This window comes from Botryllus schlosseri, chromosome 9, assembly GCF_051294905.1.
Source record: "Botryllus schlosseri isolate E-star chromosome 9, Bs_hap1, whole genome shotgun sequence".
Lineage (NCBI taxonomy): Eukaryota > Metazoa > Chordata > Ascidiacea > Stolidobranchia > Styelidae > Botryllus > Botryllus schlosseri.
In genome coordinates this window covers 20,020,861-20,046,544 of record NC_137244.1, presented here as the reverse complement: position 1 = coordinate 20,046,544, position 25,684 = coordinate 20,020,861, and the positions used below count along the sequence as shown (strand labels likewise).

The following is a 25,684-nucleotide window of genomic DNA, read 5'->3' as shown; positions in this document are numbered from 1 at the left end:
TTTCAGAATATCCAACGGGCTGTGTCACCTATTATGGCCCATATCCGATTCCATGCCTTGTAAGCATGTGGGGTATGGTAAGATGTGTATTCCAAGGAACTGAATACCCACCCAAACTTTCTAGCAGTGAAGTGGCTGAATTTACCGGAATGGGTATAAGGTATGTGAATATCTATGTTTGTGATTATTTGTGAGCTATATTTTGAATTAACTTGACTTCACCAATAATGATACTCTTCACTTTTTTGTTTCTAACAATAAATATAGGTGTGCTTTTTGTCACATTGTATGCTCAAAGTGTATTTCAAAAAGAATTCCCTGTTTCTTAAACTTTGAGGGCTTATTTACAATTCCAAATAGCTTCTTGCTAACAGTTTAGGTGTAAATCACATAGGATTCAATTGTTTGTGTAAATCGGACGATGCAAGGTACATCTCTATTCACAACCTGGAATCTGGAATGATTGCAAGCAGTGGTATCTAAACCTTTTTACTCATCACCCCCTAATAACTGTAGGTCATCATCAATTCTACTTTTCTCTAATACTCATGGCGGTTTATCTACTTTTTTCACTGTTAACCAAACATAATTTGCCGAACGTCCCCTATCGGCCACCTTATCTCTCAAAATTGCCAACTTTTAGGACCAATGATAGAGTCAGATCACACATCTTTGTTTCAGGCCTGTCATCGCTCAATTCAATAGTTCAGCCCGTGCTGCTGATAATGCTGTCGTAGCTCATCAACTCAAATGCTTCGGAATGGGTATGGTATTTCAGAAGTCGAGTCATTTCTTTTATAAATAGTTTGTAATTCGCACCAGTTTACCCGGATAATTGCACCAAATATTACGGGCCACATCCCACAGAATGCTTGATAACAATCTGGGAAAGCGTCCAGTGCCTTCCGGTCGGTACGCGGTTTCCTCCAAAGTTAAATGCGACGGAACATGCTCGCATTGATCAACTTAATTTGAGGTTGGGAAAGTCTAATTTTGACCTTGCTTAAAATACCAACAACTAACTGCATATATCTCAGGCAAGTTATAAATGAGACCAACACCACGAGGCAATCGGCTGATAATGCGGACGTGCCAAGTCAGATTCATTGCTTTGGTCTCAGTGAGTAAACAATAAGTTGCCTTTGCTAATTGTTACATTGCTATGTTGTTGTCGTATGTTTCAGTTTATCCAGATAATTGTACCAAATATTATGGTCCTCACCCAGTCGGTTGCTTGATAACAATGTGGACGACAGCGACCTGCGTTTGGCAAGGTTACAAGTATCCAGACAAACTTACTCCGGGCCGCTTGAGCGAACTCGACACATGGGATATCAGGTATCAAGAATGTCTCGAGAGAAGTATATAATATGGGTGCAAACTATCGTGTTTTAGGGAGATCTCTGGATTTTTCAACGACACAGCATTTTCCGCTGACAATGGGAGTCTTGTCAACCAAACGTATTGCTTTGGAATGGGTATGATGGAATTTTGCTTTATGCGATTACTATTCAATCTGAACACGACTGTCAATAATATTCTCGTACTCGATAATGTTATTATTTTGACTCCTGCCACTCTCATCAGAATATCCTGAAAACTGCACTAAATATTACGGACCACATCCTCTGGAATGCTTGAAGACTCTATGGTACTATGCCCACTGCATAAAGGAGGGCGACGCATATCCTACAAAGATTCCGATTAGCGAATTGATACGACACGATTCGATGACTTTGAGGTATCAGATTATATTTATGTGACAGCTAAACGGTATTTCAACGGCTTGTTCACAGAGAGATCATCTCTGAGTTTAACGGCACCAAGTCATCAGCAGATTCCGGGAATGTGACGGATCAGTATCGCTGTTTTGGCCTTGGTAATTCATTCTGCTTTTGTTCGTGGAGGTGACCTGAACGCTTTATCGCTTCAATTCAGAGTATCCCGATGGGTGTGTGACGTATTACGGAGGGTACTCCGTCCCGTGTCTTATTTCTGTGTGGGAAAACGTTAGATGCGTGCCGCAAGGGACCAAATATCCCCCAAAGCTGTCTTCGGCCGAGGTCAACTCCTTTACCGGAATGGGCATAAGGTAAAGTGTCCATCTTTGTGAGCTTTAATTTTGGTAGTCATGAGTGCAATGAGATGGTCTATTCTACTTGCCTTGATTTGGATTTATGTAGCTATCAGTTTCAAGGCTAAATACCATTCCTCTACTAGTTGTAGTCTCATAACGATGTCAAAATGTTCAATATTCACATTCAGTCAGAGCATTTACTAGCAGTACTAGCAGTTATAATCTGGATACAGGGAGACTGTTCAGGGTTTTGCATCGCAAGAATGGCAGACTCCTCATCCTCTTTCTCTTTCAGGCCGCTGACTGCGCTCTTCAATGTCTCAATTATCAGTGCCGATAACGGCAGTGTACCGTATCAGATGAGATGCTTTGGAATGGGTGAGTTGGTCGAAAGGGTACTGAAAAATACACAATCTCATACTAAGCTTTTTCAGTCTATCCCGACAACTGTACCAAATATTATGGCCCGCATCCAACGGAATGTTTAGAGACCATCTGGGACACCGCGGAATGCGTTTATCAAGGTTATCGCTACCCGATTAAGCTCAATGAGACGGAACATATTCGTATTGACGGACTTAATTTGAGGTTTGATAGATTACTTTATATTAAATCTATGTCCAATAGGCAATGATTAATTCTCGTTCAGAGAGGTGATCAACGAGACCAATATAACAAGAACACTATCTGACCAGGGCCATGTCCAGAGTCAATTAGATTGTTTCGGTCTTGGTAAGTTGGCCTCGGTCCGTGATTTCATAGGTCTGTAATTTGAAATTTTTTTTTGTTCCGTCCAGAGTATCCAGAAAATTGCACAAAATACTACGGCCCTCATCCCGTTCCGTGCTTGGTAACGATGTGGGACACATCTACTTGCGTTCCCGAAGGATACAAATTCCCCCCAAAACTATCGTCCACGCGCTTGAGCGAACTTGACACGTGGAATCTCAGGTCTTGGAGTCGTCTTTATCAATTCGAACTCGAATTAATCTGTGTTGTTATTGCAGAGAAATTCAAGGGTTTTTCAATGCAACAATGAAATCTGCAGACAATGGGAGTTTAGTTAACCAGACGTACTGTTTTGGAATGGGTAATACGGAATTTATTTGTTACAAAGTGGTAGTTGTGATTCTCATTGACTACTGACAGAATACCCAACTCATTGTGTGAAGTATTATGGACCGCATCCTTTGAAATGTCTGATCACCCTCTGGTACTATGCACACTGCATCTGGGAAGGGACGGCATATCCAGCAAGGATAAATGATAGTGAATTGGATCGCCATGATTCAATGGATCTCCGGTGAGAATTCGTGGATATAATTGCTCCTGGTTATTATTGAGATACATTTGATACTTTTAGAGAGATAATTAGAGAATTCAATGGGACCAAATTGTCTGCGGATTCGGGAAATGTCACTCATCAGTTGCGATGCTTTGGACTACGTGAGTTGAGTTGTTTGTTATTAGTTATTCATCAGTTGTATATATATTTACTTCAATCGTCGCAGCGTACCCTGACGGATGTGTTACGTATTATGGCGGGTACCTGGTGGCTTGTCTTTCAACGATATGGGAATCTGTAAGGTGTCTTTCGTACGGAACGGAATATCCCCCGAAGTTATCTACTGGCGCTGTGAGCGATTTCACTGGAATGGGTATCAGGTAGATGTTGTTTTCTTTGAATGTGTGATCAATGTTTTTGAATCCCTGGCGGAGAAGATGTTATGTCAATGCAGACTTGTGTATTCTTGACAGCTTTTTTTAATCATCTTTTTTTAGTCATGTGACGCAAACCAGTGAAACGATTGATTTTACATTTTGCAGACCCGTGATAGCATCGTTTAATCTGTCGACTATTTTGGCGGATCAAGGAAACACTACTCATCAGATGATATGCTACGGAATGGGTATAGTTGTGTTTTTTTTATTGCTGCTGTTTTTAATTGGTTCATATTCCGACTTGTGAATTGTGTGTTAAAAGAGATTGTTTCCTAATTTTTGTTCCATTACTGTTCTCATTTAGAATATCCAGATAACTGTACAAAGTATTATGGTCCCAATGATGTCGAATGCCTTGTGACAATCTGGTTGGAACAGCAGTGTTTGCCTGATGGGACCCGATATCCATTGAAGCTTAATGAGACTCAACTATCCAAGTTCGATGTTATGAATCTACGGTATGATGTGACCAGCTGCACCTATTCTAGCGCTACTTTCTTAATGTTTTCTGTAGGGAAATTATCTCGTTGTATAATCGCACCTTCACATTGGCCGAAGGTGGAAATGTTACTAAACAAATGGAATGTCTGGGGATAAGTATGATGCGATGGTTGATCGTCTATGACCTTCATTCTAATTGTTCTTTTTTAATAAAATTCTTAGCATATCCTGATGGATGCACGTCATATTATGGTCCTCATCCAGTTGAATGTCTTGTGACAATGTGGAACCATTCAACATGTCTGGACTTCGGACACATGTTCCCCGAGAAGTTGAATTCCAGCCAGCATGCTATTCAAGACGCTATGAGCATAAGGTAGACATTTTTTTTCAGTTTTGTAATATATGCATTTCGTACAGTAGCGACTATAGCAACTATACATAGAGTTTCAAACTAGCCTCAATCTCTTTTCAGAATTTGAAATATCGCTCTGAGCCCTCTATACAGAAACTATACCCGGATTTTTACAAAAAATAACTGTATTGCAGCAATTTTTATGTTCCTGGGAGCTAACCAAAGTATTGGCTTTAGCTGATTTGCTACATAACCTGTCCTGTGCATACGAGATCCTCTAGAATCCACAAATATTACTCCATACATACCAAGTTTATTCAGACGTTGATTCAAGTAGGTTTAGGAAATGAGTCTTCCCAATTCTCTGGAATCTTGGCTTTTGTTACTTGAAGTAAATTACGATGGGATGTGATAGTCGATATCTAGAATAAGACGCAATAAATACACGAGGTTTGAATATTCTTGGTCTCCTCAATCAATGCAGTATGTAAATATTATGCACTAATTACATTATCAAATGTATCAATATTATCATCTGGGACGGCATTTTTTATCCGCAAATAATTGAGCCCCATCTCTATAAAGTTGACTACTAAGACAGACGCTCTCCGCTGGGAATTCTAGACTCTAACAATAGCATTTTCAATACACAGTTTAGGGACTTGGAACGTTGTTGAGATCTACTGTTGAATGTATGTTTATGTTGATCCACGTTTTTCTGGCTAGGTTCATTGATGAGATATTGTAACACAATAACACTCATTTCACAGAGACTTGATCGAGCTATATAACAATACAGCAGAACAAGCCGATAACGGAAGTGTTGCAAGTCAACTTGATTGCTTTGGTTTAAGTAGGTTATTACTTTTATCCTATTAATGTGGTTGTAAGCAGATATATGTTCGTCAGTTTATCCGGAGGATTGCATAAACTATTATGGACCTCATCCACCGGAATGTCTGGCAACGATTTGGGTTGATGTGGAATGCCTGCCTGAGGGTACCAAGTATCCTCACAACATTTCAGAGGACGAGCATGAGCGGTTTGATAAGCGAGACCTAAGGTGGGTCACTAGATTTGTTATATTCAAATCAAATTTTAGGGTAGCATTTTCGGTTTCATTTCCCCATGCAGTTTTAGTATGTCGCTTATGCCTAGTTTTTAGAAGTAACTGATTTTTGTCTATGGAATATTATAATTTTGTTCACAGTGAGTTTATCGCATTCAATTACAATATCATTTTTGTATTAAAGCTAATTCACTCAGTAATGCCCATCTGTTGAATATTGGTGAATATTGCAACTTGACTTGATGCTAATCTTGTCAATTGCAAGTCTACTAGGAAATACTTAACACTAATGAATGATTATTCAAAATGCAACTTTCAACATGACATCTGTTAACATAGTCTTTGTGGCTCGGTGTGCTTGGAATGCCAGACATCGTGCCGTTTTCGACTAGGGACAATATAACTCATCTGTACTCTTGAACTCTTGGGAATTCTGTCTACTCCTGAACATCAGGATTTCAGTATTGAACCCTGTTTGAACGTGAGAATATACTATCTTGGATTAACAGGCAAGTGATGTCTATCTACAATGAAACGCGTGAACTGGCAGATTCAGGCAATGCAACAAAACAATTGGAATGCTTTGGCATTGGTAACCCAACCTTTCTGCGATTACGTTATTAGAGAGTGTGCTAATGGGTTACTTTCATCAGTATATCCCGATGGGTGCGAAAAATACTATGGGCCACACCCAATGGAGTGCTTGGAAACCGTGTGGAATTCGTCTTCCTGTCTGCCTGAGGGCTATCACTATCCTCAAAATCTTACAGCCACGCAGCATACCGAACAGGACGAGCTGAATCTTCGGTATGGCGGAGATTTTTGCTTTTATATGTGTAATCATGGGGTGCCAACTTGTACATAATTTCAGTGAACTCATCGATTTATATAACAACACTGCTGCCCAAGCCAATAACGGAAGTGTCGAGGATCAATTGGATTGTTTTGGAATGGGTAATTTCATATGAAACTAGGTTTCTATGGTATAAATTAAAGTTGCCTTACATATCGGTTTGCTGCTATATTTGGACTTTTGCTTTCTTGACTGTCGTTATATCGCAAATGTGTCAAGGCACATGTTATTATCAGCGGTCGGTCGTTTCATAGTATAATGTGTAGTATACCTTGTGTTGAATTGATAAACTCTTCCCGGTCCCCGAATTAGTTTGAGAACTCAGAGTATGGATAGTCCGACACTTAATTGGACACTTCCAGTAATTAGCGTCACAAATTATGTGAAAATTTGCGCTGGTATAGTTATCGCAAATTTGTTGTATTGCATACTGACTCTGCTAATATCTCAGTCGATGTGAGCTACTTTACGTACATGCAAAACTACTTGCATGTTCTCTCATGGCATAAACCTTCAATTTAGAACTAATACACCTATCCGTCTCATGTCGGCTACAGTTTCAATTGTACTTTCCCACTTTTTTACATTGTGTCCATGTATTCGAATGATATTTCAGTATTTCCTGAGCACTGTGTCAATTACTATGGGCCTCATCCCATTGAATGCTTGGAAACAATGTGGATATCAGTTGGATGCATTCCTGACGGTACGAAGTATCCGTGGAAATTATCCCTTGTTGAGTTAGACAAATATGATGACATGAACATCAGGTGAGTTTTGCATTGTGGTGTATGTGCTTTTTTTCGATAGGACACCTGTTTGTTTAGGCAAGTTTTGAAAGCGTTTGATGAGATACGGGACTCGGCAGATAGTGGGAACTCCACCAAACAGCTTCAGTGCTTTGGAATGGGTAGGGTGAAACTCATTTTATGGTGTCGTATCATTCCTTTGACTTATCCTATGTTAAGTGTATCCTGATGGATGTACCAAGTACTATGGACCGCATCCTCCAGAATGCTTGAAAACAATTTGGACTTCGGCTACTTGTTTAAAAGAAGGGACAGGACACCCGTCAAAATTGAATTCCACTGAACTGACTGTTCTGAACTCTACAAATATCCGGTAAAATATGTGACGCCTATTGTGTATCATTTGGCTGAGTGGAAGCCAAAGTGTTGCAATTCTATAGGGGCAAATTATCTCTACCTATGTGATGTGAAATGATTACCTCACGGTAATATCCAGTTCAGTAATTGTATCTGTAATGTCATCTTATGTACATAATTGTAGTTGATGTTGGTTTTTATTTTTGCCATTAGTATTACAAATGAATATACGAATACAGTATTTTTTACTAGTTTATCTCATTAGTCCATATTCCAGCGACGTTGAAACAATCTTCAACGATACAGCAACAAGAGCAGATAATGCAAGCGTTGCAGATCAGAAAAAGTGTTTTGGGATGGGTATGCCAGTGTTTGTGATTTAATCTTTAAATTGACTCTAATACCGCTCTGCGTAGTATACTACAACAACTGCACGAATTACTACGGTCCACATCCTATTGAATGTCTGCATACTATTTGGGATCTTTCCAATTGTACGGAAGAAGGGGAGAAGCATCCTGACAAGTTGAAGGAGCCAGAGCTTGACAACTATGATGTCACAAATTTAAGGTTTGCATGTCAGGCTGTCATTATTTCGCTTCAATCTGAAACGAATTGTGTGTACACTTGAAATGTAAATATTTTAGAGATGTTTACGAAACGTTTGATAATATCAGTTTGGAAGCGGATAGCAACAATGCTAGCAAACAGCTGGATTGCTATGGACTGGGTATGTGTTTGGTGTTTACCGGTGCATATCTTTGCAAAAAGAGCTCCTTTTTCTTCAGTATATCCTGACGGATGTTTGAAATATTATGGTCCTCATCCGCTGGAGTGCCTTGAAAGTTTGTGGAACGTGTCTACCTGTCTGCCTGTGGGCCATGGAGATCCAAACAACATCACATCGGATTTATGGGACGTTTACAATGCTAGCAACATCAGGTAGCAATGCTAGCAGCCCATGATAGAAGTGGCTCAGATTGACATGGCTTCACTGCTGGAAATGGATGCAATCAACTCTAATGAACAATATTTATGCAAGAACTCAAATTATGTTAAGATAGGAATTCAATTATTCGAGTCAAGTAGTTAAAGAGTACTGAAATTATACGCTCCTCGCCACTGAAAGTTAAATAATCAATAAGAATTATAGTTTCGATATCATTTTCCACTATGGAAGCCTTGAAACCTTGATAGGCCGTATCGCCGTAGATAGACCGTATGTGATGATATTTGAATTCTGTTATGGCATCATAGTGAGTGATTCTCGACTCGAAGCATAATACGTGATTCAGAATCGAATCACTCAGGTACTCGATTTTGCCCTCCCCTAATTATAGATTGGTAAACCAAGATTTATAACGATGAATGGGAATGTTTATATGCAAGTAACAGTATCTAAAAGCATCTTGCAGAATCAGGAAACCTACATATCTTTCAGTTCTGTTTGTTAACAAATTTTTATCAAATCAATACACCACATGATAGCGATATAATGAAAAGACTCGGAGTTGTCTTTAAATTAGACACCCACCTTGGCCTAAGCAAAGTAAAGAGCGGGGCATGCGCAGTGAATGAAAAGTTGCTATAATTCTGAACAGCATGCAGTTATCAGCTGAGGCTAAAAAGAGGAATATTGCTGAAACAGTTTCGTTTGTTCATGATGGTTTCACAACTATTCAACACAATGAAGATGCTTCACCACAATATGTTATTTGCTTGAAGTGTCTTTCTAGTTGTTACTGCTGTGAATATAAAAAATGCCATACTAATACAACTTCTTTTGGTGAGGAGTAATAGTAGTTTTCAGAAACTCTGTGAATTTATCCAACAGGACTAACTTTTGTACAGCTACACACTAGTTTTCTATGTATATATGTGTATTTTTAGTTTCTATTATTCTGGTCAGATGAAACTGAGATGGTAAACATAATACATATACAGTAGCAGTGTGTTCAACTGTTTTTCATACTTATATTTTTCAGGGAAGTGTCTGAACTGATGAATGCTACCGCTGAACGAGCAGACAATGCAAGTGTGGCTGACCAGTGGCTGTGCTTTGGAATGAGTACGATTTTGTTGTCCATTCCCTACTATTGACACCTCACAATCGTTGCCTTTTAGAGTATCCTGCGAATTGCACATCATATTACGGACCGCACTCTGTGGAGTGTTTGATCACTATTTGGGAATCAGTTGGCTGTATCAGCGAAGGCGCCAAATTCCCGCCTAAGCTTACGAGTGCCGAATATTGGAAAGTTGCTGATCTTGATCTGAGGTTTGGGATGTCATAAATTTGTGAAGTCTTTTTATTTCTGGTTAGACCCAAAATTGGATCAAGCTTGAATGGAAAGCATATTGCTGTGTTTTGCCGTGTCTAAGGACATTCGATAATACCTAATCAACCCTGTACAGGTGGGGTGTATTAGTCCTTGTAATTTGCTCAACGAATTATATTTATGTAATCTAGCAGTCTTAGATCATATCATTTATCAACATATGGTCACATTCGTAATTAGAGCCCGCAGGATTTCAGAATTGTGAGAAAAGCATATTTTTGCAGACTTGTTATTAGTGGCAGTAAATAGACCCATATTATTTTCATTCATTTGCAATTAATCTTTAAGTGCGAACTTCTATGTTCCTCATAAATCAATCCAATAGCACTGAAGACGTTCCTCACTGTTTAGTGACAATGTCATTGAAATTACCGATAATTACCTACTATGCTTTACTGGTGCCGATATTTTTACGTAAAAAATATATAGCTCAGGCTCTGTTATTGTGTTTGCAAATATATTCAGAGAAGTCAGCGCGTTCTTCAATTCAACGTACTGGTACCCCGCCAACAATTGGAACGCAACGGCTCAAGTTGCGTGCTACGGAAGAGGTAATATACACGTATGCATTGTAACTTTATAACTCCCTCACCCACCTCTGCACTTTTAGTATTCCCTGACGATTGTCAACGGTTTCTTGGCCCGAATAGCCTGGACTGCTTCACTGGAATATTCATTGACTCCGAATGTGTGGAAGAAGGTTATGCCCATCCAGAAAATTTGAGCGATCCAGATTTAACTGTGCTAAACACTACAAATCTCTGGTGAGATCTTTCGTTACCTCGACAGACAAGCATTTCATCACTTTTGTGTTGATTTTATGTTTGCCACTAGTCGATATTTTAGGTCAGATTACTGCTAATCACTAACATAGCTTGTGGTGTGATAGTAATATAGTATAGAAATATTGTTGTGAAATTTTCGTCAGTGTGTATCGCATTGTATATTGTGTGTGTCTTGATCAAATAAAAATACAATCTGACGATTATTATAAATTTAACCGGTTGGCAGCTCCTACTTTTTCCAAAAAATTTTGCTTCACTTTTCAAAACTGTAAAACACCTAACGCCTAACGAACTACACCACGAAGCTAAATGAGAGAAGTGCGACCGAGCCTGTATGATCCAGAAGACGAGATAAGCTTGTAAAACAGACTTTAACTGAAAACTGAGCAGTCAATACGCAATGACTTGGACTCGGACTCGAGTCATAATACCATGACTCGGACTCAACCCTCTTCTCGTTGACTTGGACTCAAACTTGACTCGGGTCAAAACTATAAAAGTGAGACGCGGAGCCTTGTGAATTGGTTACAGCCCTGCTCAGCATGTCCATTTCCCACGATAATCTATATTTGTTGCAATGTTAATCCTATTTTCAGGGATATAATTGATATTATGAATGCATCAAGAAAGCGCGCCGACATGGGATATGTCAAGGACCAGTTGAATTGCTTCGGTATAGGTATGATTTAAGATTTGACTCTTACGGCAAGCTATTAGTAATGGACCAATTGTCAACTTTGAACTTATGGGAGGAATCATCATCTCCAAATTCAAAATATGATTGAAGTTGTCTCCTTAAATCATGAATAATCTTCAACTCTATCTATATTGTCAAGTTAATTTCATCTCATGTCTTTGTTTAACACTGCATAAAAATTTAAAAAAATTTAGATTACTACGATAATTGCGACAAGTTCTATGGGCCTATGAATGACTCATGCATCGACTACATATGGCTGACTGTCGTTAGATGCTCTCCAGATGGCAGAGAATTCCCCCCTACATTGAATGTAACCGTGAAAGACGCAACATATGATCCAATGAACCAAAGGTGTGATGTTATTACTGATGTCAAAAATGTGTAACTGAATATATTTGTATATATTAGCTTGCGTTCTTGGATATGTTTTGTGAATTTCACTCACTTTACGTAGGTTCAATATCCGGGCAATGTATATAGGACTACTCGTACCTAGGACAGTTAATCATGATTTAAATTGAAACAGGGATGTTCTTAATTATATCCAACTCATCCGAGATTTGGCTGACTCTGGCTCGTCAAAGAATCAACTTGATTGCTATGGCATAGGTAAGTATAATGTGCTTTTGTCTGTATTTTTCAATACTTGTATCATCGTTTTGCAATAGAACTTATTGAAGGATGCCCCTACTGGCCCATCCATTCCAATTCCTGCCTGCATCTGATGTGGGTGAACATAACGGAATGCATACCGATGGGTCTCGGCTATCCGTTGTCGCTTTCACCAGTCGAGCGGAGTTACTTTTTCGTGAGTTCGCATTACAAGGAAATATTGGAATTGATGGCTCTCAACAAGACAGTACAAATGGAATGCTATGGTTTCAGTAAGTTTGATTGGTAATATTTGTGGGATATCGACCCTTTGCTGATTATTTTAGTATGTAATCATCTTAGTATGTCAAATGCTTAAAATTTAATACCTTCTCTTTTTGTAGCTTTCCCGCTTAGTTGCAAATACAAACCACGCCACAATTTAACATGCCTCGAAGATCTCTACGTATACGTAAGCTTACTTTGATCAGTCGGGTTCATATCAACTGTTTGGCGAATATCTTCTTATACCCAGATTGGATGTAACATAGTTGAGGGTATGATCCCGACTGGACCGATGGAATCTTACATGTCCAGAAACTTGTGGATAGTCATCAACGAATTTCGTGATATCAAAACTCAAGCTGACGCCGACAGCACTGACGGAATTGAGGCAGAGGCATGTTATCCGCCAGGTAGCTCGACTCAGCAGCGTGGTTTTCTAGTTTGAAATTCTGACTTCCAACATTTCTCTAGGATTCGTTGAAATCGATGACGGATTGAAGATATTTTTCAATATTCGTAACAAGACCTACATAGAAGCCATGGAATATTGTAGATCTATGAATTCGCTCATGCAATTCTCGGTAAGTTTGTTCTTATCAACATTGGTATTTTATTTATTCCATCCAATGTATCATGACTGATTGATTATGTTCCAAATAATCATAAAAGTTTTTTAGTCTATAGTTGTTTATTATGCATTTGGTGGATAAGCAAGTTAAGTTTGACATAGGATCAGTTATCACGTCATTGTAGTCCATCATAACGGCCATTGTAAATTTGCTTGACATTCGCTTGTTCCTATGTGGGGAAGTATCCCCTATTTCAAACTCTCAGGCCGGAGCTTCCACGGTTCATGCCTTCACAGTTCAACCGATATGCCTGTTGTTTCATTATTAATCTTTCAGATTCGAGATGCTACTGTCCAGGCAAAATTAGAACGAAAATTACGCAACGCAAATCTCCTGTTTGAGCATGAACGATGGTGGCTTGGTCTTGACGACTTACGAACCGAAGGTAAGCATTTGAAGATTTTCCAGAAAATCTACCGGTGATTTATCTTTCTCTCCCCCCCCCCCCCTATCACCAAAACGAAGGCGATTTCCTGTGGGCGAATGCTGTGGAATTTGATGTCAATTCTTCTTACCACAAGTGGGACGCAAGCTTTGTGCCAAACCATGCCAGTAGACATTGTGGGACTTTTGGGACGGCCGATAATTTCACTTGGAGTCTTCGGGACTGCAATGAAACATACCCTGTTATGTGCATGGATGGTTTGATTTTATTCTTGTGCTCTTGTATTGCTATTGTTACAACTATTTTATATTTTAGTGACTTGTCAGTATCCAGCTCAGTATGTGGTCAGAGAAAGTGAGTTTGTAATTTAGTTACTAGATTTATGACTCATTGAAAACCACTTGTATTAATTCCAAAACCTGCTATGCAATTCTTGCTCGGTTGATATGTTTTTGTTTCTATAAGCATATCCAATATCGTATGCCGGACCTTTTGTCATAAAATCAATTAATTTATGCTCAAAGTGGGGACAATGTATGTTAATATGTATTATCTGTTGTCTGCACACAGATGAACCTTGCGAATCAGCATGTAGCGATCACCAGCAATGCGTAAACGGTCGGTGCATATGCTCCCAATATTACAAAGGGCAGAACTGCAGTGTTCCGACAGGTTAGTTCGAAACCTTGTTAAAATCTTACAAACCCTCCTGTAATCTGTTTCATTAAGGCATCTACGCAAACTTTGAAACGAAAGACAACGACAAAGCGATACTTTACTTCAACGAGTCCATTCCTTGGCAAGGTGCAGCCGACTATTGTGAACGTATGTAGAGAGTTCTCTAAGTATACCGTGTAGTACGTTGATGTCTTGTGCTTTAGATGCCTGGGGGATGCTTGCAATGCCCAAGGATCAAAAGAAAATGGATTTTCTGACGTCCAACTTTCCGAAGCTGGACTTGAAGAATGATACCAGTAAGTGGATGCTGTTCAGTTGATTGCTAGAAGTTCTCTGATCTGCTCGCTGAATGGTCAAAATGTTGTCACTCATTTTTACATTGTAAATGATTGTTTTGTTATTTTATCCTGCAAGCTACTTTTCGTTCAATATGCATGCCTCTTGAGAACTCCAATTCGTTTCAACTCTTTCCCATGTTTTTATTCATCGTAATATTAATCAATAATTTACATCATATTGTGTCTGATCGCATTGTACAGTGTGTGTGTCATGATCATATGAATATATAATTTGACGATTATTTATGATTGAATCGTCAGATTATATTTTCATCAGTCCAAGACACTCACAGCATGTACAATGTGATATACAAGAGACAATGAAATCTAATGAAAAGATAGGAGGGTGCCGAATCGAATTATGGTCTCTTGATCTGGCATCCACCTTGGCCAGTTTGATTGTTACACTGCAAAATGATATACAAAAGCATTCATGGGAGTAATTAACAGCCTCTACACCTGGCATTTCCATATGATTAAATATATATATTTCCATCTCATAGTATTTGCAAAAAGTGGGAATATGATTTATAGCCAGTTCTGTTGCTTATCTGGTATTCTGATGTCTTTTGCAGTTGCAATATGGATTGGCATGTCGGATTTGAATGAAGAAGGTGTTTGGAAGTTCCGCGATAATTCCACCGTCAACTTTTCCCTAAATCTTGGAGGCAAGTTTGTACTTTGCGTCCACAAAAGGATTATTTCGATGAGATACTGTGATTTTATGTCAAGATATGAGTCTGAACGGTACGCTGTCACGCTACGCGGCTAATATTACAAAGGACGGCGTTTGGTGGTTTCTGTGGAACGACACTTTCGGTAATTTCGACGACTCGTCCGCCACCTGTGAGAATATAAACGGGACTCTTGCTAACATTGACTCAGAAGAAATCAACAATGCGATCGGGCAAAAAATCAAAGTAACGTGCTCTTGAAGATTTTCATTTTCAAATGTTACATTGCGACGAAATCTTTCAGGAGCTTCATTTCGCTTTCATTGATGATGGATCGGGTTTGGATGTGGACAAATACTATTTTTACTTGGTACAAGACCCGACAGATCTCTCTGATTGGCGCGATTCTAGGAATCGCCGTGTGTTTATTCATTATGCTTGGTACAGGAAGATGGCACTAGTTGTTCCAAATCCTAGAAATTTTGCTCGTGAGTACTTATTACGTTTTGAAGACATTTAATGTAGCGATTTTTCTTTTGCGATATCAAAGTGTTTACCAAGGAAATCCAACACTAGTCACGGATGTTTGTTCACTATCTAACTATTCAATAGCTTACACAAACTGGAGAGTCAGGTCAGACCCAGATGGTGACTTACTTGCAAATCGGCAACACTGTGCCGCCATTAACCATGAAATGAAATGGATTGACATCAATTGCCAGACTCGTTTACCACTCATGTGCGAAAAAGGTATGTGTTCCGTACTGTAGGATTAGTGATTGTTTTTAAGCTTTGTTCAACTGTTGTACGCGTTTATTTACATATTTATGTAGGGACGTATCCGTTTGAGAACTGGCATCTGCAAGGTCACAGGTATGCCGAGCCGAATAATGCATGGTGTGATGAGCAATGCGGTGGGATTAAGCTGCTGGTGGACCCGCCAATGTGGAATGACTATCACTGTATCAAAAGATTCCCGTTCATATGTGAAACAGGTGAGAAACTGGTGTTGGATAAATCCAATCGACAGTCGAGTTTATACAACTTTGAATAGCCATATATTTTGATTTGTTAACACTACTCTCCGATTAGCAGCTTCACAAGTTTGAAACACTAAGATCTGTAAGGATGTGCTTGCCCGCAATTGCGTCCATGTACGGTACACGATCCCCTCATTTGTATATTTAGCCAGGGTAGCATTCCGAATACTCACGTAATGGAACTAAGATCATGATAGTAACTAATTAATTCAAGTTATTGCTAAAAATTTAATCATTTCCACACACCACAAGACTGCGATACAATGAACGATAGGAAGGTGTCGAAACGACTTGGAGTAGTCTTCGAAATCCGACACCCACCCGGGCCTAGGCGATGTAAAAAAGGAGGCATGCACACTGAATGAAAAGTAAAAGACGATAATATAAAAGGACAGGTGACAAAGAAAATGTGGCATGCGTCAAATCGAGATCGATATGTCAGGCCGTGGTCCAGTAAACTAGATTTATGTAGTAGGAATACATACATTGTTTATTCATAGGTACAATCAAAATTTCACGAAATTCGGTCAAAATGTTTGATACCGTAGCTCATGTCATGTAGTCTCCTATTCTCCGCACACGTGCCCAATTTTAGAGGTAGATATATCGTGAGTGTTTGTTAGGTGAGGTTCTATATTCGCATACTATGTTGTTTTAAACCAAGAACCAATAATGCGGCGTTTCCTTAAATTTTTGCGATGAGACGATTCGTTTCTGACTCTCGCGGTCTATAGTAATAGACCATGTCACGCGCTAACTGATTTGCGTTCTGTATTGAAGAACTTCTGCCTGGGTGCACATATAACCCACCTCTTCCTGATGAATGTGTGAACAATACATTTGTTGAGGTTAGTTTTTTACATATATTTGTGTACATTGTCAGCTTCGCTGTAACGGCATGTTTTCTTGTAGGCTGGATGTGAAAAGAAGGGACACGGCCCTACTCTTGATTACAACTTATTCAATCACATGACGGTCCTTGAATTGCTGAACGTATTCAAAGACATCAAAGCTCATGCTGATAGTAATCCTGATCACAATGTCCACACCGAAATGTGCTATCCTCCTAGTATGAGACGATATGATTAGCATTAAGTATAGCAATCACTCGAACGTATTTTTGTAGAATTCAATCCGGTGAATGTAACTGATGATAAAATAGTTGAGTTGCTGTTCCATCCGGAGCTATTGACTTATCAGCAGGCCTCTGCGTACTGCGTGAGGAACGACGCCGTACTTATTGTGGTACTGTTAAACATGTTCGAGCTCGCTCTTGGTTTTCTTGTCAATGTTGAACACAAACTGTTTAGATTACGAAGCCAGAAATATTAGAATATGTTAAACAAAAGATAGAAGAAGCCAAGGAAGTTTTTGGTACTACTCACTGGTGGATAGGAATGGACGATATTGGTGCGGAAGGTAGGTTCGGCCTTACATTTGGTATTTAGGTATTTGTTCAACAGCTTGCGCTTGGTTGAAATGTCTCAATTTTGCAGACGAATGAGTTACTCGTGTCCCAATTCTTATATAGCATACCTAATTTCTTGCAATTCACCTCTCGTGATCTATAAAACTGTTACCTGAGGATACTTTCAGGTACATTCATGTGGATTACTGGACAGCCTTTCGATAAGGACAGACATGTAAATCTATGGCCTGGCGGTGAAAGCTCACCGGGTGGTGTAACCAATAAGGGAAAGGATTGTGTCGCAATGGACCCCGAGACTAACATGCAATGGTTTGAGGAGAGTTGTTCCACAAAATACTCCTTCATTTGTATGAAAAGTATGGCATTTCGTTGGTTTTTCAACAAAATGCATCAAGTTCTTTATTCATCGTAATTTGTATTGAGTAGAAAATTGTGACTATCCGGTCTCGCATGACTATTTCCATCGCGATATGTGCGTATACTTGCAACATGACCCGGAGAAGAAAGTTGTATCTCCCTATGCCACGAGTTATCAGAAGGCAAAGTCTAATTGTGCTAGTTTTGGAAGGTCAGTTTCAAATGTTTCGTACAAAATTGGCGACATAACGCTGTGTTTTTCTATTTCAGTCGGCTTATGGCTATACCAGACAATGTGACTGGCGAGTTTTTTCGGGATATGGCTTTAAATCACACCGACGATGAATATCACTACACTTCAAAGTAAACTTCCTTTTTCCATTTTTGTGTACCCTGTTATAACATATAATATTCTATAGTTCTGATATCATGGTGGTAAAATCATGCTGAATAATTTTAAGTGTGACTAATTTGACGTATTTTAATTAAATAGCTTAATAAAACATGGCATTTTCCATACAGATTTTGGATAGGTCTTGAAGACCGATTCACAAGTTCTCGTCGAGTTGATGCGACGAAAAGAAATTGGGTGTGGAATGTTAACGGTACTGATATACCATTAACTCAACCTTACAATTTTATCACTGGTAATATGCTCTAGTACACCAATCTATTATTTGTCTTATGTTGGTCTGTAATTAGATGGAATACTCATCGCTAACTTGGAATCAGATGATGACGAAATGAGTGTACTCCCGTACAAACGTCGATGCTTGTATGGTGATCCCGAAAAGCATTCGTACGGGAACGTAAGATCTGCATATGCTAAACATCACTATGCGAGAAGGTATGCTCATTCAAATATCAACCGTTCGACATCAAATTCAATAATTGCTTCACAGCAAATCTTGTGAATATAATGATCTTGGTGGGTTAGAATGGGTGTGGGTTTCGACCTATCATCTCATGCATGTGCAAACCGGACTGTGCTTGACCGCACCGTTCCAAGTGGAAGGGGATACACAGTCAGGTAAATGAGATTTTTATTCTGCAAGGTAGATATCTAAGGGTCTTGTCCAATCTGTGATTGATATTGCTGTGCATATAGGTTAATTTTTGTTTTTCGTAAAGGTATCCAAACCAGTATGTCTGTTCAGATATCATACCCGGATTAAGAGTGCTTAATTGCAACTACACCGATGAATTGCAGCATTGGACGTGTCGTTCCAAAAACCCGTATCATATCAAGCTTCGAAAATATTCCTATAGCATTCTTTTCGATAAGGTATGTAGCTTTCAGCAGTTGTACAAATCCAAATCATCACCCTTATACTGCCCGCCTGCAGATTGAACCTTATGATCGTTCACATCTTGCCGGGAAATACTATGAATACAATTGCTCGTCCATGTACCAAACTACAACTACTAGGTATCTTTGTGATGAGTGGCACAGACCATCAGGTTAGCATTTATTTGTTTATGCATTAGTGTGGAACTTGTTAAGATATTTAAAGCTAATCCAGAGCCAATACCTACGTTCTGTTGGAAACTGCTTCGTTAATATTAATACATTAACTTGTTGACCATTCGCCATTTCAAGGAATCTGCAGTCATTTCTTTATTTTACATCTCAGAAAACGTATTTGCTGTCGTAAAAGCTGGGTACAGACCAATGTCCGCAACCGGGGATAGCTGCGAGTTCTTTGAACTGCCCGACGATCAGGTGTTTGCTGATAATGAGGAAATGGCAGCTGCGTGTCACTTGCACGGTGAGGCGTTTGGGTTTTATGTTCGATGGCTGTGTTTTATGAAGAAGACATCTCTTGCAGGCGGGCGTATTGCGAGGGGAATCGAGTTGAAAGCTGCGATAAAAACCGGAATGCAGGACGGTTGTTTTTGTGGAGCTACTCTTGACGGAGGCCAAATGGGAATTATGAATTTCCGAGACGACGCGTGTGCTCAAACAATTAATGCGGATGGAATGTTCCAATGCAATACTTCAAATGCTAATGCCAAAGTAGTGTGGTGCTTCAGGCAAGTGTGACTCGATGAGTTGGTGGAACAGAGCTGATGCCAGGGTTGTAACCAAGTCGCAAGGCTCCGAGTCACAAGTCAATCTTACTTTTAAAGTTTTGACTCGAGTCAAGTCGAGTCAATCTTAGTTCACTGCAGAGCGTCGAGTCCGAGTCATGGTATTATGACTTGAGTCTCGAATGATTTTCATTTAAAATATACTAATTTCCTCACTTTCAACGGTTTCTGGTCACATTTTCAAGTACCAGTACCAATAGGCGAAATACCAACGGTGTGGTTACTTTACTATTCTTCGTAATAACCATGCATAGTCGGTCTTGGCCGTCTGAGACTCTAGTCATATGACTTGGTCCGAGTCATGCGCAATGACTCGAGTCCAAGTCGAGTCAATCTGTGTGAATAGAGTCATTTCCATATTTCGAGAAGATGACTTGAGTCATTAGAAAGTCGTGACTTGAGTCATTACAACCCTGGCTGATGCCCTTGATTTTTCATTTACAATACCATGACAATAATTATCCACCTAACGTATTCACCCTTCTTATATTGCACATTGTCAATCTTCATCAGTTATTTTGAACTGTGTATTTTGTGTTCCCATAGTCTGTAACGAAACACATCTGAAACAGGGGCAACGCCAACAAAAATATCATCAAAAGCGTCCAGTACGCTCCGTGGTGTGCCACATATTCTGTATTGGGAGACGATAAAATAGGTCTCGAAGAAAGAAGCTGCTTAACCCCTCACTACTATGCATGTCAGCAAAGTATGATACCATTCGAAACGTATTAGCATTGACTTTATGAAAGCACAATATCATATTAAGAATTGAATGACACGTGTTCACCACCACCGGTTCCCGCAAACGCATACACAATCTACGAGGACTGGAGAAGAGACGGACGTGGGGTTCTCATTCATTGCGACACGGGATATGGAATAAACGGCGATCCAGATATGTTGGAAGATAAAATCAACTGCGTCAACTCGGCAAATGATACTTTAATCGCCTGGGACAGAAATTCATCTTCATGGCTTTGTGAAAGTACAGTATATTATTTTCCTTAATCGTTTAATTTTCCCAATTAACTGATGGTAGAAATGGATGGGAGACTTCAGTCATGTAGCCTCTCTTATCTAATGTCAATTATCATTTCATGACTTGCATGGTCATTAATATTACCTTGTGTATCTCATGGTTAAAAAATAGATAAACTCTTCCTCTCTCTCTCAGTCACTGTTAAATTTGTTTCTTCTGAGTTTCAAAATGACATCATAAATCCAACTACAATCGATATGTGAAGTTTTTGATGAGGCTTGTCAATTCCCTTTGTATTGTTTAGATTTGAGTGTTGAAATTGGTCGCAAACCGTCTCAATAAACACATTGCTTTTAGAGCTATCATGCCCTGTATGATTGATAGGTGTTTATCTTGCCACATCTCATCTTAAAAACATTGTTTTTAGAACTCTCCTGTCCTAATCCGCCATCTATCGCGTCTGGTTCCATGTTGACTGCAACACCACCAGTAGGTTTCAAGTATGGAGATGTGGTATTATACAGATGCGATGTAGGAACGTCAATGGATCGCCAGCCGATGGACTTTACCCGTAAAAGTCGTTGTAATGAGAGTCAGCTGTGGAGTCCTGACCCGAATAATTTTGAGTGTCTAAGTAAGTTGAAATCAACTTTTTCATCGGGTACTTCTTGTAATTAGCCTGTCTTGACCAGCTACCACGTGTTCCTATCCTCCTCGGGTACCTTACGCCGAATATGTCGGATCTAATTTCACGTATCTCTCGGAAGTGATGTATCAGTGCTTGCCCGGGTATTGGGTGGCTAAGGGTCGTGGCAATGTGACCGGATTTGTATGCAGCGTGAATGCAACGTGGGAGCCTGATCCTTTGGAGAATGTCATTTGCGAAGGTAAGCTCATGCTTGTCATCTTGCATTTATAGGTTTTGTGATGACTTTAGCCAGAGCCGAATTTTAGATTGGAAAAGTAGATTATTATTGGACGTACATAAGCAGGGGTGGTCACTAAGGAATTACTACTTTTTTGGAGTATTCGAGAGGGATTTACCTACATTCACCACTTACCTATGATTTATGTAAAGTAAAAATTAGTTTTTTGATTGGTTTGCATCTCTTTTCTGAGGGAAATTATCAAAGCAAACACACGAAATAGATGCTGAATCGTGGTAGCATAGCATAATTTTGAAAATTTATCGATTTCTAGTTTGATCGGTCAGTTCGCGCCGTTGAAAATCTGCATCTTGTAATTTCAAAAGTAGCTTTTCGCAGATGTATTGCTAAAAGTGTTGGACACCTCAACCAAATTTACTTGATAAAGCTTCTTTGAATAGTTTCAGACCTTTTTTACTTCTACTGGAAATGGTTTTCTATGTTTTGGAAACGGCTGCTTCCGCTTGTATGAGTGCAATGTTGGCTAATTCGACCATCTCTAGAGGTAGATCACACCAGGGTTGTAACCAAGTAGCAAGTCAGTGAGTAGAGACTCGTTACTCGAGTCCAAGTCATTGTGTTCACTGCTGAGTTTTGAGTTCAACGCGGTTCAGCCCACTTTTTCAACTCTGCTCGAGTGACATAGAATGTCTCGCATTCATAACATCATTATTTTCCTCAGTCCGAACACAGCCCTATTTTCCAAGTATCAGGACTGATAGACGAAATACAAATAATGTGGTGACTTTGCTATTCTTCGAAATTACACTGAAATGTCTGTCTTGGCCTTCCTAGTCTCGAGTCATGCACAATGACTCGAGTGGAGTCATTTAACACATTTGATAAGTTGACTCGAGTCATGCCGAGTCACAAAATATCTTGAGTCGAGTCATTACAACCCTGGTTTAAGCATGCCTTGGTTATATGCAGTGTACCTAGTTTATTGCTAGCCGGGTCATATTGAATCTGACTTCAAGTTTTTATATCATTCCATCACAGCACTATGTCAATCCTATTTCATGAGAATTCTCAACCAATTACATTGTGTTTTGCCCAGCTTTGATTTGTCCAAAACCACCGGAGCAACCAAATGCCAGAATAGTCGTCACGAGTTACAGGTGAGCTGAGTATCTACTGATTTGATACGAGTGATTATGAGATATATTGCAGATATCTCGCGGAAATCCTGATAATTTGTGACCTCGGCTTTTCTCTCGTCGAACTTCGAACCCCGATTCAGTGCAACGATAAAGGCGAATGGTCGCCAGATCCAACTGTTGCATGGTGTCAAAGTATGGAAATTTAACGTCAATGGTGATGTTTGATAGCCGTCAAATGTTGCATGTTCTATTTCAGACATAACTTGTCCTGATCCAGAGCCAAGTGGTGACGGCAGTTATCTGAATGCAGGCAACAGCTCTAGTTTCCTGTTCGCGCACGAATTACAATACATGTGCCATGAAACCGGTAATATCATTGTTTTCAATTTTGGTAGAATCACAAACACAATATCTGTTTAGAAACTACGCGTATTCGTAACAACACTCGATAGACGAATTTTTCAATTTGATTTATCTTCTACTGCAGTTTAGAGCTTATTGAGTACTTCCAATCTTCTGTTTCTCTTCCGACTAGAAGTTTTTGTCGTTCAGGTTATGAAATTCGCAATAGCTTTCAAATCTACCATCCAAACGACGAAGGATGTCTGGCTGCGGATGGCAATAAGCTCGTTCTAGTTGAGGAATGCTTGTGGAGAGATCAGAAATATACATGGATGTGGGAAGATGAATATCTAATACGAAATGTTGGAACACAGGTTTGTTCCTACGCTGCTACTTACTCTTTGTGCTTGTTATAAAAAGTGTTTTTAACGTCAGATGTGTCTGGCGATCAATAGAAGAGATGCTCGAATGAGTGATGGTGAATCGGCGGTCGCGTATTTGAAGCCTTGCAAGATTACCGATGAAAGGTTTGCTTTTAATTGCGCTGTCTCTGAATATACTAATTCTGGATTTTATAGGCAATTGTGGACGTGTCCGACTATGTCTGGAAACAAGCTGCTACTGGCAATTAAAGATGCTAGTCCACCTATCTACATCAGGTATTATATATTGGAACTGTTTCTTTACATTTTTAGCTCATCTCATCTGTCAATTGTGTTGTTATGCTTTGGTGTGTGGTGGCGGTGTATGTCTGTGTAATTAGGAACTAGCTTCCATTGCTTCCAAGTCAAACTGTTATTCGACAATGGCTTTTCCGTTGGCTGATACCCGTGTCATGTTTTCATTGAAGAAACTTATAAAGACCAAAAGCAAAGCATATATCTTACAATTCAGGCGACTTCAAAATTCACCAGATTCGAGCCAAATCAAGATATATTTCCATTGCAAAATGTGATTTATGACGAAATTTATAAAATTTATGTATAATCATAGCATGTACGTACGTCATACAGTAGTGGCTTTCGAAAATGACTTTTTTCTCAAATTGTACTGGCTACTTGATAAAATTGTTAGGTTACCTAATTTAAGCCTACACACCAAATTGGGTTCAATTCTAACCAGTATCCACATTGCTATAGGAGAAAAAGTTTCTATTTAATTTTTAATATCTAAAAATAAATTACCAAAAATTTGAAAATTTTCTGTTCACCCCATGAAAGTGTTAGGTTGTCTATAGAAACGATGTTCACCAAATTTGGCTCAATTCCAACCAGTGGAAGCGGAGTTATTGCCGTCAAAAAATTTGTATTTGAATAAAATAGTATTTACAGTGTGCACACCTATAATAAATAATCAAAGAGTTGGTCACCGTAAATACTATTTTATTGATAATCCAAATTTTTCGACGGCAATAACTCCTCTTCCACTGGTTGGAATCGAACCAAATTTGGTGGACATCGTTTCTATAGACAACCTGACACTTTCATAGGGTGAACAGAAAATTTTGTTCTCCTGTAGCAATGCGGCTACTGGCTGGAATTGAACTAAATTGGGTGTGTAGGCTTAAATTAGGTAACCTAACAATTTTATCATGTAGCCAGTACCATTTGAGAAAAAAAAAAGTCATTTTTTGAAGACCCCTAATGTACAGTACAGTTTTCAATCTACCGTAAACTGTTTTACAATTCCAGAACACAACAGAACACCAATAACGTTCACGTAACCGCAGGCGATAGCTACACAGACGTGCTTGGCAGCTGGACCATACAAGGGAGCATAGACGCCAACTCAATCTGCTCAGCTAAAGGTGATATATTTTCAAAACTTGAGTAACTGCGGATAATATTTAATGTTCCCCGCAGATGGTTTCTTGTCGGTGTCCTCGTACTGCACAAAATTTGGGTATTGGTCCCCGCCGCCACAAGATATAAAATGCACGGTGCAGATGTGCCCGCCTCTGCCTGACCTGCCAAATACCCTGCACACGTTAAGTAAGGCGGATATATTCATATCAAAGTCAACAAATATTAGAAATATATGATCCATTGCAGTATCTCCAAACACGGAATTTGGTGCAAAAGCCGTATACTCGTGCGGTCCAGGAAAATTAGTGTCTCCCGGCAAACTGGAATTGCAAGTGACTTGTGACGAGACTGGAAATTGGTTCCCGTCACTAGATGCAATAGAATGCGTCGGTTAGTAAGATTTTTTGACCGATTCCACGTTCTATCTGACTTATGATTTGCCTACATCAGGTATCATTTGTCCGCCGCCCCCGCCCGTTCAATACGCTGAGACGATCGGACTGATATGGACTTACTTGCAAACCATTACGTACAAGTGTAGCCTCGGTACGTATGCTGTAGTTGTTTTAGGGGTATTCAAAATTT

General features: G+C 39.4%; 1 protein-coding gene across 1 annotated transcript in view; it reads left to right on the top strand.

Moving 5' to 3' along the window:
• Positions 1 to 25,684, top strand: part of LOC145446720 (uncharacterized) — an 89,217-nt gene that overhangs the window by 43,382 nt on the left and 20,151 nt on the right. The window contains exons 120-201 of the mRNA XM_080325072.1: positions 7 to 160; positions 682 to 764; positions 823 to 976; positions 1,038 to 1,120; positions 1,185 to 1,338; positions 1,396 to 1,478; positions 1,588 to 1,741; positions 1,797 to 1,879; positions 1,939 to 2,092; positions 2,373 to 2,455; positions 2,512 to 2,665; positions 2,727 to 2,809; positions 2,875 to 3,028; positions 3,085 to 3,167; positions 3,227 to 3,380; positions 3,441 to 3,523; positions 3,589 to 3,742; positions 3,905 to 3,987; positions 4,104 to 4,257; positions 4,314 to 4,396; positions 4,463 to 4,616; positions 5,366 to 5,448; positions 5,505 to 5,658; positions 6,174 to 6,256; positions 6,318 to 6,471; positions 6,536 to 6,618; positions 7,134 to 7,287; positions 7,345 to 7,427; positions 7,486 to 7,639; positions 7,901 to 7,983; positions 8,040 to 8,193; positions 8,271 to 8,353; positions 8,412 to 8,565; positions 9,609 to 9,691; positions 9,748 to 9,901; positions 10,428 to 10,513; positions 10,573 to 10,726; positions 11,344 to 11,426; positions 11,639 to 11,798; positions 11,974 to 12,056; positions 12,116 to 12,331; positions 12,443 to 12,510; positions 12,574 to 12,733; positions 12,795 to 12,904; positions 13,229 to 13,337; positions 13,418 to 13,594; positions 13,653 to 13,691; positions 13,908 to 14,009; positions 14,067 to 14,162; positions 14,219 to 14,311; positions 14,929 to 15,021; positions 15,086 to 15,273; positions 15,332 to 15,515; positions 15,640 to 15,777; positions 15,861 to 16,022; positions 16,848 to 16,915; positions 16,980 to 17,136; positions 17,194 to 17,312; positions 17,378 to 17,486; positions 17,664 to 17,852; positions 17,923 to 18,064; positions 18,124 to 18,216; positions 18,376 to 18,500; positions 18,556 to 18,700; positions 18,756 to 18,883; positions 19,011 to 19,138; positions 19,200 to 19,314; positions 19,488 to 19,887; positions 20,517 to 20,653; positions 20,714 to 20,932; positions 21,354 to 21,560; positions 21,619 to 21,813; positions 22,910 to 22,970; positions 23,023 to 23,144; positions 23,209 to 23,319; positions 23,505 to 23,668; positions 23,730 to 23,821; positions 23,873 to 23,953; positions 24,986 to 25,101; positions 25,157 to 25,285; positions 25,346 to 25,489; positions 25,550 to 25,645. Coding sequence (XP_080181198.1) covers positions 7 to 160; positions 682 to 764; positions 823 to 976; positions 1,038 to 1,120; positions 1,185 to 1,338; positions 1,396 to 1,478; positions 1,588 to 1,741; positions 1,797 to 1,879; positions 1,939 to 2,092; positions 2,373 to 2,455; positions 2,512 to 2,665; positions 2,727 to 2,809; positions 2,875 to 3,028; positions 3,085 to 3,167; positions 3,227 to 3,380; positions 3,441 to 3,523; positions 3,589 to 3,742; positions 3,905 to 3,987; positions 4,104 to 4,257; positions 4,314 to 4,396; positions 4,463 to 4,616; positions 5,366 to 5,448; positions 5,505 to 5,658; positions 6,174 to 6,256; positions 6,318 to 6,471; positions 6,536 to 6,618; positions 7,134 to 7,287; positions 7,345 to 7,427; positions 7,486 to 7,639; positions 7,901 to 7,983; positions 8,040 to 8,193; positions 8,271 to 8,353; positions 8,412 to 8,565; positions 9,609 to 9,691; positions 9,748 to 9,901; positions 10,428 to 10,513; positions 10,573 to 10,726; positions 11,344 to 11,426; positions 11,639 to 11,798; positions 11,974 to 12,056; positions 12,116 to 12,331; positions 12,443 to 12,510; positions 12,574 to 12,733; positions 12,795 to 12,904; positions 13,229 to 13,337; positions 13,418 to 13,594; positions 13,653 to 13,691; positions 13,908 to 14,009; positions 14,067 to 14,162; positions 14,219 to 14,311; positions 14,929 to 15,021; positions 15,086 to 15,273; positions 15,332 to 15,515; positions 15,640 to 15,777; positions 15,861 to 16,022; positions 16,848 to 16,915; positions 16,980 to 17,136; positions 17,194 to 17,312; positions 17,378 to 17,486; positions 17,664 to 17,852; positions 17,923 to 18,064; positions 18,124 to 18,216; positions 18,376 to 18,500; positions 18,556 to 18,700; positions 18,756 to 18,883; positions 19,011 to 19,138; positions 19,200 to 19,314; positions 19,488 to 19,887; positions 20,517 to 20,653; positions 20,714 to 20,932; positions 21,354 to 21,560; positions 21,619 to 21,813; positions 22,910 to 22,970; positions 23,023 to 23,144; positions 23,209 to 23,319; positions 23,505 to 23,668; positions 23,730 to 23,821; positions 23,873 to 23,953; positions 24,986 to 25,101; positions 25,157 to 25,285; positions 25,346 to 25,489; positions 25,550 to 25,645 — 10,476 coding nt within the window. The remainder of the gene's footprint in view (positions 1 to 6; positions 161 to 681; positions 765 to 822; positions 977 to 1,037; positions 1,121 to 1,184; positions 1,339 to 1,395; positions 1,479 to 1,587; positions 1,742 to 1,796; positions 1,880 to 1,938; positions 2,093 to 2,372; positions 2,456 to 2,511; positions 2,666 to 2,726; positions 2,810 to 2,874; positions 3,029 to 3,084; positions 3,168 to 3,226; positions 3,381 to 3,440; positions 3,524 to 3,588; positions 3,743 to 3,904; positions 3,988 to 4,103; positions 4,258 to 4,313; positions 4,397 to 4,462; positions 4,617 to 5,365; positions 5,449 to 5,504; positions 5,659 to 6,173; positions 6,257 to 6,317; positions 6,472 to 6,535; positions 6,619 to 7,133; positions 7,288 to 7,344; positions 7,428 to 7,485; positions 7,640 to 7,900; positions 7,984 to 8,039; positions 8,194 to 8,270; positions 8,354 to 8,411; positions 8,566 to 9,608; positions 9,692 to 9,747; positions 9,902 to 10,427; positions 10,514 to 10,572; positions 10,727 to 11,343; positions 11,427 to 11,638; positions 11,799 to 11,973; positions 12,057 to 12,115; positions 12,332 to 12,442; positions 12,511 to 12,573; positions 12,734 to 12,794; positions 12,905 to 13,228; positions 13,338 to 13,417; positions 13,595 to 13,652; positions 13,692 to 13,907; positions 14,010 to 14,066; positions 14,163 to 14,218; positions 14,312 to 14,928; positions 15,022 to 15,085; positions 15,274 to 15,331; positions 15,516 to 15,639; positions 15,778 to 15,860; positions 16,023 to 16,847; positions 16,916 to 16,979; positions 17,137 to 17,193; positions 17,313 to 17,377; positions 17,487 to 17,663; positions 17,853 to 17,922; positions 18,065 to 18,123; positions 18,217 to 18,375; positions 18,501 to 18,555; positions 18,701 to 18,755; positions 18,884 to 19,010; positions 19,139 to 19,199; positions 19,315 to 19,487; positions 19,888 to 20,516; positions 20,654 to 20,713; positions 20,933 to 21,353; positions 21,561 to 21,618; positions 21,814 to 22,909; positions 22,971 to 23,022; positions 23,145 to 23,208; positions 23,320 to 23,504; positions 23,669 to 23,729; positions 23,822 to 23,872; positions 23,954 to 24,985; positions 25,102 to 25,156; positions 25,286 to 25,345; positions 25,490 to 25,549; positions 25,646 to 25,684) is intronic.